Below are 16,377 nucleotides of genomic sequence, written 5' to 3'. Positions count from 1 at the left end.
AAACATGTTAGTTAATAATCATATTATTTTTCATTTGATACTGTATAACACATTAAGTCGTTTAACTTTTTTTTGGTTAATATTTTTCAGAGTAAAATCATATTTAATAGTTTAATAGTTAATGTTATGGATTTACTGTAGCTAATAAAATACATAACAAGGGGTAATATAAAAATTACGAATATATTTTATTTTATATTTTTTGCCGATAGTATTTTATCAATATTATTGTTTTAAGTAAAACCTCAAATTCAAAAACATTTAAATTTAAATTTTGTTTTACATACTAGGTAATATGATTATAGTTTCAGATACTCGTAATATTCACAAGAAAACAGCTTATACATTTTAAACAAAATGATCTCTCAGCAAACACCTATTTTTAAAAATTAAACTGTATAAATCATCACACAAGTAGTAGTTATAAGAGATATATAGTTGCTAAAAAAAAATAACACATAATAATACGTAAGTATATAAGTAATATAATAATGCGTTTAATGATACTGATAAATGTGCATGAATTACAATTCTTATGTTATGACTTATAAAATATAATTAATTATATTATGTTTAGATGTAATGAACGTATTAGTTTAATGAAAAGTACTCGATTTTTGACATCGTATTATAAATAACAATGTCAATGAATCGTTTAATTATTAAAATTATTTATAGTGTTTACAATGATATCAATTCCTTCACGTAATTGTGCTTCTGTAATTATTAATGGTGGCGAGAATCGCAATGCACCCGATCCAATAGGTTTGGATATCATTCCATTTGATTTAAGTTCATTATTTAATTTGTAGACATCGGATATTCCTTCTGTAAATGTATAATACAAATTAAAACAACTATACGAGTGCGTTTAATGTAAAAACAACAAATATGTAAATGTTTAGAATAACTGTAATAAATTATTATATTTAAATATTTAGAGCTCAACATAATACCGGTATGTTGATTGAGAACGTTTAGAGTGCTTAACTATTTTTAGCTTAAATCAAATTTATTACTATTAAAAAATGGTAAGATGAGATTATTTTTACTCATAATTAATTATTAAACCACGCGTCAAGTACATTAAAATGGGTAGTTAATTAGTTACATCGTACATGTTATACATTCGAATACGTCATCATGCGTACCTAATAGTTATACGTTTAATATGTAAATTATATTATAAGCTCATAGAACAAAATATTGGTAACTTATTGTAGAAAAAAACAAATATTAATAAAGATAAACATTGAAATAATAAATACAAACATTACACAAATCGAATCGATTTTTCATATCTATTATTATTATGTTTATTAAAATATGCATTTGTGTTAAATAAGAACATACTTGTATTCAATACGATAGCATTCAGTAGGCCTCTTCCTCTGACTAGAGTTGCTTTGTCTTTGCTCAGACGTGCATTGAGTTCGGACCTAAAGATCTCGCCCATCTTAAATGCGTTTTCAACCAAACCTTCGCTTATGATCACGTCTAGGGAAGCCAGCGCGACCTTACACGCCAACGCATTTCCACCATACGTTGATCCATGTGTGCCGGGAGTAAGAACATCCATTACTTCGCTGTTACCCAATACCGCAGAAATCTAATGTGTGAATTTATTTTATTTTATAATTCATCAAAAATAGGTATAAATTAATGTTTTTTTTTTTTTTCAAATCATACTCACTGGATAGACTCCGCCGGAAAGTGCTTTACCCAGGATTAACAGATCAGGTTTGACGTCTTCATAGTCGACTGCTAACATTTTTCCGGTTCTACCCAATCCAGCTTGTACTTCGTCGTCAATCCAAAGAACATTATATTTTGTGCAAAGCTCGCGAACCCCTTTCAAGTAGCCTAGACTAGGCACCACTGCTCCTGCTTCGCCTTGTAATGGTTCCACCATAAATGCACACACGTTGGGATTTCTCAATGCTTGCTATATTCAAAACAGAAATTTAACCATAAGTCACTAGCTAATATTATGATTAAAACCATATAGTAGGTTTCATAACGTAATTAAAAAAAAAATTAAAAATAAAACTGAAAATTATGCATTTTTGGAAAATACTGATTATAAGAGTAAAATCAAGTGATTGATAAAAACAAATTAAATTCAATAATTAAAATACTAAAATACATGTATCAATTATTTTATTAAAAATAATTAACAGTAACTAACTTAATTAACTAGTGCAAATTATGTCATAACTTTTCATATTTTCATAACTAGTGAATTAAAAATGAATAATAAGATTTACTAAAAATTTAAAAAAAAATAATTGAAAACATAATATATATATTATCAAAATTATACTAACAAAATAAACTAATACAAATAATAATATATCGATTTTCTGTAATTAAAATTATATAAATCTTCAAAAAGAAATATATCATAATTGTTTAATAATTTAATAATTAACTTTATTTCATATTCACCTCTAGTTTTCCTAAATCATCATAAGGCACTATTTGGTAACCAGGAACATGAGGTCCAAATTCATCAAAGGAAGTTGGATCTGTAGATGCAGAAATAGCGGCGATTGTTCTACCCCAAAAGTTACCATGGGCAAATACAACTTGCGCTTGATTTTGTGGAATTTTTTTCACTCTATATCCCCATTTCTAGCAATCTTGACACTAGACTCTCCTCCCTCAACACCTTGAATAAATGTGAAGGAAGCCATTATTAATTAAATCATTTCGCTTGAAAAATATTCAATTAAAATTTTATATTTACATAATATAAAATGCATTTCAAAATATTCAAAATAAATATATTTTACCAGTATTCATGTTCAAAACTTTTTCATAATCAAATTGTTTAGTCAAGAACTCATTAAGTTCATACAGTGAATCGTGAAATATGGCTCTTGACGTGTGATGAAGTTTGTTTAATTGATCTGTCATGGCCTTAATAATTTTTGGGTGACAGTGACCCTGATTGAGGGTGGCAAATCCTCCCACAAAGTCATAATATTTTTTTCCTTCAACGTCCCACATAAAAATACCTAAAAAAATAATGATTATAATTTGTTAACAATAACGGTTAAATACTTTAAAATATCAGCCAAAAATAATAGTATAAGTGATTTTGAAATTATAATTTCTATTGGAATTTGTTTATTTAATAATAAGATTAAATAATAACCTTCTCCTCTGGTGATAACCACGGGGCTAGGATCATAGTTGTTTGCAGACACTTTTTTCTCTCGTTGAATCACTTCAGCAGATGATTTAGCAGTAGTTGAATTTAACCGTGTGACACTGCCATTATTGAAAAGTCTTGTGTACTTAAGTAACTGAGAACTACGATTTTGTAGGCTTGACATTGTGTTTTGATATCAAAGATCATATCTAAAAATAATGATGACACGCGTTAATATATTATAGCTTGTAATTAAAATATAGGCATTTTAATTACAATTAATTAGAAAATTGAATAAACATGTATATTATAATTTAGTATAAATTGTACAAAATTGTAAAAAAACTTAAGCTACAAAATATACATAAAACCACCGTTTTTAAATCTAAAACTATAAAATATTTTTGATAAAATTAACAGTGAGTGATTAAAATAAAAATATGTAAGTGATTAAAAATCATAATATTATTACGCTAAAAATAAAAAATTGTTATAAGTTCTAATAATAAAAAAAAAAATATGCCTGGAAAACTTGACTAAACAGAAGTGAATAATTTATGTGTTTAAATTTCCATATTTGATTAAAACAATAAATACAGTTTACAAAATATAAATGATTTTATTGCAGTGGCCAAAAAAAAAAAAAATATACTTAACAATAATTTCCAACGCTGAGTCGGGACCAAATTAAATGCTGCACACAACCGAAGTCGTCCAGTACAGTAGTACAATAAATTATATAACTCAACTCTACGTGTTAAATAATCTTTGAATATTATAACTGCCTCTAACCATCCTAATTTAGTGATATGACAAATTAATAAAAGTTCGATTATTGACCTCTTCGTCGATACGAGTCTGATGTTTATAGTCCGGACATTTACAGTAGGGGAACATAATGATTCTCGAACGTCGAGCGAGGACATAACTTATGATCCACTTTTGAAGTAGGTACATATTATTATGATTATCACATAATTTTAGATACGATAATTATTATTTTATGGATTAACGTGTTGACATTAACAAAAATACGAGACTTCATTTTTAAACACTTACGTCAAGCACATGATATGTCTATATAAAAAAAAAATCAATTGGTTTTCGATTTCTTATGTTTGTAAAGTAGCTAATTTAAAAGATCAATAATAACATAAATAATATTGTTGCTTGTTGGACAAAAATAAAATGATTGGGTAACAGCTATTATATGGAATATTAAGATAAAATCATTAAATATTTGAAAATATCATATGCTATGAAAATGTGAAAGAAATCATTTATTTAAGAAGTAATTAATCATAATTAACGCATGTGTTGAATGACGATACTAAAATGTATGAAATATTATATATACTCGTGCAGTCGTGCATTAATTAATAGGTAGGACTATTTTATCTATGAAATGCGCCAATGCATGCATTAATAGATATATAAAAAATGTTCAATCTAAATTATTTTTTTTTATTTTTACATTTCTTTCGGAAGTTATATTTTGATATTATTCATATGATAATCTATGAATTATTACTTTAGTTATTGTTATTTAGTAGTTACTGTTTTGATAAATCTTTTAATATCAATAATAATATTATTAATCACTTAACACCTGTTGTATTTTTGTTATAATTCATGTCAGCGTTCACACTTTCTAGTTGATAGTGTTGATACTACCGCATATAACTAATAGAAAAATAAAATAATAAAATAACTAATAGATAGTAAAATAAATAAATTATAAAATTTCCTTGAAATTTAGAAAAATACGAGGCTGAAAGACTTTCTCCGTTAAAAATCGTTTTTCATATTCAATGATTCGTAATTCAATTAAAATTTAACTAATTGGTCACAGTAGGAAATTTACTTAAGATGTTACATCCTAATGTGTTATCTCTGTCTTACGCACGCGTAACATAACTAAACTACATACCAGATTCTTACTACAGTATATATAATAAAGTTAATACTAAAGCGATTTGCATATTATAAAATTTGTAGATGGTAATACATTTCACAGCGAAGAGTATTATTTTTTCATATAGGTATTTATTTCAAAACGAGTTACGTGCATTTGAACAAATTAACTATTTAAGTAATTATAACTCATTTTAAAATAAAAAAATATATATATATATATGAAAAAAATTCATCACTCAGGCATAGTTTATATTATCCTCTATCAATTCGAGAACAAGTAAATTTGATCTAATGTTAACCATGCCAAAACTGTAGTAAGAATACTGCAGTACCTACGTACATCTTCAATATTATGTGTGTGTGTAAGATAGAAACATTATGTGGATGTAGCGTTTTCCTAATGATAATATATTCGGAACTTTCACTACACAAGAGCGAAGAGTAGGTGTTGGTTTAGCGGTTTAGCCTATAATTTAAAGTATAATATAAAGTTGTACAATTATAGGAGATAAAATGTTTAATAATTATCACATGATATTTTTGTTACAGTTCATAAATACTAAAATTTAAGTTTTGAGCAAAACGACTTGTTGCCGCTGTTAAAATAGGAAAGTAAATTGTTTCTTTCAAATTAAATATACAATTGTTTAGTAATTAAATAAGCCCAGATGTGACTTATATGACGTTGATTTGTAATTTCATTAAAAAGATCTATTATTATAATAACTGTACGATTATCACATTAGGTCATGATAATAGTATTTAATTGTGAATAAAAATTGATATTTTATAGTAATTATGTTTTGTTATCAAACAGTAAAATGACGTTAAACTAAATAAATGGTGTAATATCGATTTGTATATAATTAGATACTTTTTTATTTTACTATGTACGAGTATTTTAGGTTAGCAATATATGCATGTATTAAAAGTTGCTTACCAATAAGATAACATTATCATTTACAAATTAATCCATTAATTATTTAAATAGCTATTACCCGTATTTAAAAAACTGCAACTTTACATTTTAGTATTTAAATGTATACAAATTATTTAACAATATTACTTATTGCTTATTCAAATATCGAATTTATGCTGTAATTTCTAATATATTATACTGTACTTGCCTATTATGTATTATACCTATTGCCTAGTAAATATACTACAATATTATACATATTGTTTCTGACATTTAGCCATTGAATTTATTAAAAACAAATTAAAATAAAATAATAATTTAATTATAAATATGATGTTCTTACATTTTATATTATTTTGACGAATAAATTCTAAAATAATAATTACAATAAATTAAGCATTATTTTTTGGTAAGCATTAAATTTTCATTTTAAGTTCGCATACCTGACTACCTACCTGAGTGTTTAATATATACAAAATACTTTCAATACTATATAAAAATAAATTAAGGGATGATTAAAAAATGTTATGTAGTTGATCCTTTTTTTGTAAAATGTATTACAAAAATGTCTAACATTGCATACAAACCTTATTGCAGATAAAGTAGAATTAAATTACGATGAAATTAATTTTTATTTTATACAATTTATGTTATAATATTATGAAAATTAAATATATTACAATATTTAAACTATTAAAATATCACATAATAATACCATGACATACCATCTTAGTTCAAATTACAACTGTACCTATAATATTTAAAAATAATCTAATAATACGACCAAAAATAGAAAAAAATACGTCTTAAAATTGTATTGGAAAAAAAACAAATTATTTATTAGTAGTGTTGAATATCAATATCATTATCTAAAATAATAACGAAATATTAATTATGTATTTTATACTTACATACGAATTTGTAAAACTTGAATAGGTATATTATACCAAGTACCAACACGATACGATTGTCATAAATAGTAGACAGACGTGTAATAAATATTAAATAGTGATTATTAGGATTTTATACTAATTTAAAAAATGTATTCAAAACAACTACTGATCCATATAATAAGGCTTATCTTATCTCATTATTATTTCTTTATTTTCGATAAAAACACATCATTTTTTCCACGTGCATTAGGTATGTTATTTTCGACATATTTAGAAAATAATATTCAACAATACACTCCAATAGCCATTGAACAAATAACAATTCTAACATTGTAATACCAATTGAAAACAGACACATTTTACTTTACACTAAATAAATATTGTTTGAAACTTTGATACTATTAAATATTAATTGGTAATAACTAATTATTAGTTTATTTTTAGTCATAATCAGCAATAACACCACATGTTTTTATCCATATATTAATTCAGATAATATCATTAGTATACAAATGATTTGAATATAAAAATGTAAATTCATTTTTAATTATTTAGAAATTAATTTAATTTACTATTTACTAATAAAATATAAATACAATTAAACACTATTGTACAAAAATATGAAAATGTTATAAAAATGTCCGTAGTTTATGAACTATCTCAAAAGCATATTTATTTATTCCAGCATTTTTAAACACGACTTTTTATAAAATAATAGTCAATAAAATAATGGGTCGGCTATAGTTTTTACATTGCTATAATTTAATTTAAGCTGTTAAGTTTATTCAATTTGTATTATAAATAATAATATTGTGTTCAATGTTCATGTATAATATAAAGTCGTTAGTGTAATCCTATTGAGCGTTTAGATGAATATTTTAGAGAAAATATATTATATTTATGGTTATTTAAATTATCGTTTTTAGCGGAGGTAATCGGCTTTAAGTAGAGATACTTAGGAAATAAAAGAAAAATGTAAAATACGGTACTAAGTACGTAAACAATCTAATCTGAGTATAATGGTCAAATCATGAAAATGATACAAGTAATATTGACAGTTTTTATCACTTTTATATTACTTTAAAGTGTTTTTAAATAAAATAATAAAACATATTACACTGCGTTAAGTAAAGTAAAGTAAAGTAAAGTAAAGTAAAGTAAAGTTGCATTAAGTAAACAAAATAAACAAAGTACTTATATAACATTTACTTTTATAAACAACATATTGGTATACACTAAAATAATCGATTATAATTTGAATTAAGTACACTATTTTGATTTACCAAAAATATTTACCGAAACTGAAAATACTTAAACAAATCAATAAAAAAAAAACGTGTTTGTGCAAAATTGAATATATAAAAAACATTCTAATACCTACTTTAAGTTTTTGAGTTTCACAGTATACATTGCGTTAAGAAGATTTTAGTAGAACTTTGTAGTTTTATAAATACATCATTTTCAGATAATTTAATTTTAGTTATAATAGTGCTCTATTGTATAAGTGAAAAAAAGTAAATGTTGTATTTTATTTAACTGAGAGAGTTACTTACTAAATAATAATATAAATCAACAATGAAAAGGAAAATATTTTACTTTTTTAAGTTTTAACTCAAATAAATATATATGTGAAAATAAATAAGCTCTAATATTATACGTACTGTAACATTTGTATATTATATATTATAAAATTGGACATATCGTATATAATCACAAATGATAATGGACAACGAATATCGTGCACATAATAATATTGTATAATATATAACAGCTAAAGAAACACAGCCTTAAACATTTTTATAATTAATAATCGTTTATAACTTATAAGTTATTTCTAATTCAAAAATATTATAAACCAATAACCAGGTAAAATTATGTAATCCATAAATAACATTTTAAAATAAGCTCCGTATAATGTCGATCAAGTATTTTGCAAAATAACTAAATATTATAATACACCCAATATTTTCTTTATAATCGATAAATTAAAACACATATTAAAATAATAAACCTTATATAATTTAATTTAATGATTATCGTTATAATAATTATTTATATAAGTAGGTTGTAGTAGGTACCTATATAATTGTTGATTAGAGCGTACATAATGCAATTAAAATATAGATTAATCTGAAAAGTCTAATTATGCTTCTATAATATTTAAATATAAATAATGATTTAAAAACATCAAATTATTATGTTCTTATAATCCGTTAATCATTAGTGGTTTTATCTGTATGATTATGACATACATCTATCGAAGACACTAGAAGTCGAAAATGTATATCAATAAGCAACGATAGTGCTATAATATTAATATTTAACATTAAAAAAAAAAAAAAAAATTAAAAGTAAAGCTTTAATAAAATGATTACGTTAAAATGAAGAGTTCGTTACCAACAAAAAAAAACAACTAAAACTAATTTTCAATTTTTTGTAATATTAATGAATATCGTACATAATTAAACATAAATGGTTATATAAGAAAAAATTCACTCATATATTTTAAATGCTACTAGTCTATTACAAATTAAGATATACCTTATATTAAAACGTTTCAAGATTTTTTAGTAGCAAAAAAATTATATCCTATACATTTAAAATAAACTAAAAAATGGCAAAATCTTAAAATATTTATAAATGTTATAAAAAAAGTTATAGTATTTGAAATATAAACATTTGATGACAATTTAAAAATTTTAACAGTTATGGACTTTTTAATTACAACAACTACAATAACAAAAAATCAATTTTATTAAAAATTGTGTAAAAGTTATTGTTTTGATTAATTTTTCCTGATTATTTAAAATTTATAATAATAATATTTTACCACCCAACCTTTACCAATGTAACAACTAGATAAAAATTTCAATCAGAAACCACCCTCAACGTTTAAAATTAAATTAATTTTACTCCTCCCGTAAAAAGACGCATAATACTAAACAGAAATAAAACACATCTTTATAGAATCGATTATTTTATCGATTGATTTATTATTCAAACTATATCGAATATTTTTAAAATAGGATTTAATTAACCTTATGTAGAACATCAATTGAAATAATCAAATTTACAAAGCTACAAAAAAAAAAAAAAAATAATATAGTCACTTTTAATTGACATCTAATTTTACAATGATACATATATATTTATAAAATTAAAATATCACATAATAAAAGATATGATTATAAAAAATTAAATCAAAAATATCAACCAAACTAAAAGGAATATAGTGAATATCGTATAATTATCCGGATATTATCCTGCCCTAGAAAAAACAATATGATTGGAAAATAATAATATCACGTAATAATTATTGTCTTATTCACTGTGTTGCCTAATATCTTCTTCTTAATGCTTGGAGAATTCTCGAGGTCCAACGTGTCCGAGAACTGAAGAAATGTATCGTCTGACTCAATGTTGTATTTCTGAAAATTAAAAAAGAATATGTTAAAAATTAAAAAAAAAAACTGAAACACTACGAAAATATAATACGACACGCATCGTGCACGGATAATGGTAGCCGGCCAACGCACTGGTACTGATTATCGACGTGGATCTGGCGGCCGTCGTGGTCGGCCAGAGAACAACAGGCCGATGTCTTTAACAATGGTTTTTGCCTTTCTCTTCGGCGCCACTAATCCTGTGTGTGGGACATCGAGGAATGCCACACGCTGGTTTCTTAACACGGCACGTGTACGGTAGAATCGTCCCTTTGACAATCTCCTACTTCTTTATTATACATGTCATTACCTATGTTATTTAGGTTAATTTATCACGGTAAATTGGAATTTGTTATCCTATGTACGGTATTTTTAATCTTCTTTCATTTCGATTTCTCTTTCCAATTGAATTTATTTTAAAACTTCAAGTACCTGAAATGAATAAATGTAAGTAAGCCGATCAAATGATCTTACCATCCAAACAGATGGATGTGCGGAATAAAATTGTCCGTTATAATGCCTATGAAATGATTCTGGCCCATTTGTAGTTTTTGGTATACTTTATAAATCTACAACCGTGGTTGAAAGTTGTCAGTTATTAGTATTATCTCGGCTATACCTATATAACCTTTCTATTGTAAAAATTTACAAAGCGCAAACGACAAACTCCGATTTTTTATTATTTTTTATGATTTTTATTAGTCGATTTTACTGATCTGCAGTAATTATTATAGTTACAACGTTAAACATTTGTTATTATTAAATTATTGTACATTGTACTCGAGTCTTGAATTGTTATTGTAGTTTAAAATATGCATACAGAGCTCCGGTATTTTGTAAATATTTATTACAATTATTTCGTATTTTATATGAGTGCCTACACATTATATCATAATATTATTGTATTATTTTGAATATTATAATATGTAAATTTTAAATTCTAAGCAGAGCGATGAACGTATTTATTTTAAAATTATGTATGTTTTTATTTATTTTTAATATCTTTCTGCATCTTTTAAGACAGTAAAAATGGATTAATTTTCAACTTTGATTGTGATTTTTGATATCAAATTGAATCTATTTGGGAGGGATTGGTCAAAAGTAAAACATTCCCAGTACATAAATTGAGGAAAAACAGAAATTATTAGTAAAAACCAATTTTTAGCAAAATGTATTTCTTATTTTTTATAACTCAAAAACAATTAACAGTCAAAACTTAAAAGTTTTCACCAAGTGTTTATACATATTATAATTTTCGAAATATTAATTGATTGTACTATTTATAAACAATGGACAATTTTAATTGTTTTTCTTTGAATTATGATAAAAACTATTTTTACTTGTCTCAATATCTTGAAAATGTAATATAGGATCTCACATAAGTTGTTGTTATTTTTGTATAAAAATTTTAAAAATACATTAGCACAATTATTTATAATGTGGGAATTATTTAAACTTATATTTATAAAAACAATTGACTCATTTTAGTAATTTTACAAGTATAATTTCAGTTAAATATCATTAATGATCGCATTTTATTATTTTTCAATATATATTAAATATATATATATATATATATATTCAATTATATAGATATTGCGTATTCGTAGCTAATTTAAGACATCCGAACAATAAACCGACAATAAAATTAATAATTGATGGGCCCAGTAGACCGACTTGAGAATTTTTAACTGAAATATTTTGTCTGCAGTCATGGCATTATTTAGATATAAAATAATATCTTTTGTCATATGATGGCATCCATAATAATGTTGTGAAAAATGTAAAGCGTCCACAATTTACCCGCCAGTATAAGTCCTTAAACTTGGCACATCCAAATCCGTACTTACAAACTGGTTTTTATTGTGTACAAACATACTCTATCGATTCTATCATTCTTATCTTGATGTCCTTACCCTATATATTCAGAAATATTTATAAAATCTTTACATTCGTAACCTATTAAAAACCTTATCATACTTGTTGTATAATTGACCGGGCAAGACCCTTTATTTTTTGATCAAATTTAAAAAAAAGTTTGACCTTGTGTAAAAATTGGTATGTCCCTGAGACTTATAATCAGGGATCTTGACTTATTACATTTACATATTTTACAATATTTTTTTGAATTTTCGATATTATTTAGCTATTTTTATGTTTTTAACATTATTTTATGCATATAATGGCTAAAAGGAGAAAAATAAGTTATAATTTTTTTTTAGTATTAATAATCAGTTTCATCAGTTTATATTGATATAATAATTTGTTGTAATTATTATAAACATAACATGGATTAAATTATCAACTATTTGAAAAGTTTCCAATTGCAAATGGGGAAAAAGCACAAAATAGATTTTATTAATTTGTTGTAATTCAAAAACGAATTACAGTAAAAAATTGAAAATTATTGCATAAATATTTGTTATAACTTATAAGCTTCTGATGTATACATTTTAACGATACATGGCATGATATTCACGCAATAATATTAATTTATCATCAATCGGTTTTCTTATTCTGTTGTAATTTTAAACGAATTGCCATAAATTGTTTAAATTGTTAACAAACAATTATATATTATAGTTTCCACACATGCTATGATTTTAAAAATATTAATTTAACTATTTTTGAGCTATTTATAATCATTTGACATTTGTGGTTTTTGTATCTGTTTTCAGGTTTTTCTATAAATATCGATTTACAAGTTTTGTTTATTTAAAAAATTTAAAACAAGATTCCATATAAATACATTTTAAAAGAGCCATTTAAAAACATTAAAAATACAGATATAAATAATAAATATGAGAATTTTTTTTTTAAGTATTTTAAGTTGATATTTTGATAAAATAGTGAAGAAAATTAACAAATTGCTTTATAATTACAAACTTATAAGGTCTTCGATTTTTATATCTAACGCTTGAACATTTAACAAAAAAAAATCATAGGTACCTATATACTGGTACTAAAAAATTGAAGAGTCTTTAAATTAAATATTTCTCATAGAAGTGCAAATATATAAAATGCCAAGATGGCTCAATGAAAAAGTATACTCGACACATAATATACATCAGAGTAGTTATCTTGTTTCCTCGTTTTTTTAAATTATAACTCGTCATGTAAATGCCTTAGTTAAGGGACTAAAAATTATCATAAATCATAAATTTATAAATGTAAATTGAATTCATGATATTTGATTAATTAGCCATGTCTTAAATTAAAAATACTTGACCTCACACGAGAAGTTTATTAAAATTGTCGTGTGACACATAAGGTCGTATTGCGTTGAATGTTGTATTCTGTACCACTAAAATGGTAATACAAAATTGTATCTTGTCAACATACAGTTTACTTATAAAAAGTTAAATTCAAATGAATTCTATATCATGTGGTCATTCGTTTTATTTTATTTCGACGGATTTGATAAATTAGCATAAGGTAGGAAGACTTTTGGCTATCTGTTTTCTGAAACGAATTGAGCTACTTATTTGGGATCCAGATTTTAACTTGTCACGTGGCATATAATCAATTATAGAAGTAACATTAAAAAAAAAAAAAATTATAAATAAATATTTCGAGCAACTGGAAGCAAAGAGTACAGAGATCGAGATGAATATACAATTATTAAACCACTCACATTTAAAGTAGATTATTCGTATATGCGTATTAATTTAGCAATCGAATACTCAGTTGATATTTCGAATTAAACGTAATCAAAACATAAATAATTCTGAAACTTGTAATCATTACTAAATATGGTTTATATTTTAGTACAACACGTTCATTAAATAAAGTAATTAACAGACTGAGTAACTTATATTATACACCCTTATCTGTTATTTCAATACATATAAAAATGAACAAATTACGTTTTCGCATTTTTAAATTTTTCGATCAAGCAAATAATAATTATATTGTACAGGGTTTTATATTTAAGTAAAGTTACGTATTAATTTCTCAATAATGTTTGTCCTTTAATTATTATTTATATAAAATATAAAGGCTTTAAATCATAAACTAAAATATTTATACAATATTTTTATTCTTTGTGTAGTTTTATGTTTTTTTTTTCAGTTTTTTGTATGTGCCTTAGAACATATTTTGTTTGTTTTATTTAAGTGGTTTAATGATTCTATACAATAATAATTGAATAAAAATATTCTACGATACCTACCTAATGAAAAAAAATTAATAAAAACATAGTACCTACTCATTTCGTTATAAAAAAAGCATGTTTATAAAATATAAAAACGGAAACGTGTTATATTTTTGTTTAAAAATTAATCAACAGGCATCTTGCTAAATATCTTTTTTTAAGAATTATTGAACTTAATAGAATTTTATTTTTAATTTACGAGGAATAGACAAGCAAATATTATGGTTTTATACTATGTTCAAAGTATTATTAATAAATTAAATGAAACATAACATAATTTTATGTAATTTAATTTAATTTAAAACTCGTTTCTCAAACATTTTTGGTAGGTACCTACTTATAGTTAAATTATAAATAATTTATAATATATTTTATCTTCAAGTAAATAAAAAAAAATTTAGGCACAAAAATGTTAATCATATTAGTTGTTTATATTATTATTCACCGTATTTCCTTGGTTAACCTAGCTATTAGGTTTAAAACACCCCAAATTAAAGTAACATAGTAATTTTACAATAATAAATCAAATCGTATGTTCACTCAATAGTAGTATTATATTATTATGTGCTTTGTTTGTATTTAATTAAATATTAGAGACATTTATCGTTTTTCTTTTCATATATAATTATTATATAATATATTATGCGTTGAAATAATTGACTTCTGTCTGTTATAAGCGATACACTAAGACAAAATGTAAAATGTCAGGTGTTTATAATACAAAATATGTTACAATAAATATTTTAATATTTAAATATGTTATGTATTTCAATATGCTGTACCTTATTATAAGATATTATGTCACTTTGACAGAGATGAGCAATTTGTATACCTAATATGTCGTCTGATACGGAGCAAAGATCAAAGCGAATACTAAGTGGACTTATTGAGATGTGGATCGAAATTTAATAATAATTGATGATACATTTGTTTTTATAATGTAAACATAAATTGACGTTATACGTAAGTATTTTAAAAATATAATTTACACCTAAAACTTATACATGAGCCGTATTTATATGCCGTATTGTATTATTTATTTTACGAGAGTACATAGCTAAATATTATTTCAATAATATGTTTTAATGAGGTTGTAGATATAACAATAATATAATATTTTTGTTTAAAGTATTTCGATTAATAAACTAATAATACTATACACCAATGGTTCGCAATCGGTGGTCCTGCGAACCCCCAGGGGTCCTCGTGTTGATGTTAGGGAGTCCGTGGTTGTGTAGATATATCTTTAATCGTGTGTTATACTGAAGTGATATTTTTATTTTATTTTAGTAGAATTATTAAATTCGTTGTGGTTTGAAATTCTAGGTATTTTGAAAAGTTTTAAACTATCTCTATTGAACTTGATTATCGCGTAAAAGGTCTACAATGAATTTATTATAAATGCTTATAATTTTCGTAATTACACAAAATTAAAAAATAAGTACTTAAAATAATTAGAAATAAGGGGTCTCCGGACCAATTTAAGTTTTAGGTAGGGGTCCGTGACATCATACTTAATGGGAACCACTGCCATACATCATAGTGGTATAAAACGTATTAAATCTAATATAATATTTTGAATAAAAAGGTTGAACCAGATTAGTGTTCATTTTCACACATACAAGACTTTTTGATAATCTATAAATTTATTGACAAATTTGAAGAAAAAAAATCATTCAAAGGAACTTAGTCAGATTATAATTGCTTTAAATATATATATATACACATATATTTTTGTATGTATCAAAAGTTAGTAGATAGTTAAACAAATATCTCATATTAATATAATAATTAAGTGAATAAAATTTAGATAGAAATAATCGTTTCTTCTTCCTATAAAGTCACAAAAAAAAGTGAAAAAATACATTTATACTTCCTAAAATTGAGCCCTTATA

General features: G+C 24.2%; 1 protein-coding gene across 1 annotated transcript; it reads right to left on the bottom strand.

Moving 5' to 3' along the window:
* Positions 1-469: 469 nt before the first annotated feature.
* On the bottom strand, positions 470-3,971 carry LOC113557354 (ornithine aminotransferase, mitochondrial). The gene is given in 8 exon segments (XM_026962823.1): positions 470-828; positions 1,354-1,609; positions 1,694-1,945; positions 2,449-2,636; positions 2,639-2,671; positions 2,796-3,020; positions 3,161-3,366; positions 3,815-3,971. Coding segments are annotated over 7 exon segments (1,308 nt in total). The 5' UTR covers positions 3,342-3,366; positions 3,815-3,971; the 3' UTR covers positions 470-655.
* Between the last annotated feature and the right edge of the window lie 12,406 nt (positions 3,972-16,377).

The sequence above is a fragment of the Rhopalosiphum maidis genome, chromosome 3 (assembly GCF_003676215.2).
Source record: "Rhopalosiphum maidis isolate BTI-1 chromosome 3, ASM367621v3, whole genome shotgun sequence".
Taxonomy (NCBI): Eukaryota; Metazoa; Arthropoda; class Insecta; order Hemiptera; family Aphididae; genus Rhopalosiphum; species Rhopalosiphum maidis.
The sequence above is the reverse complement of the archived record's forward strand: the minus strand, read 5'-3'. Positions and strand labels throughout refer to the sequence as shown.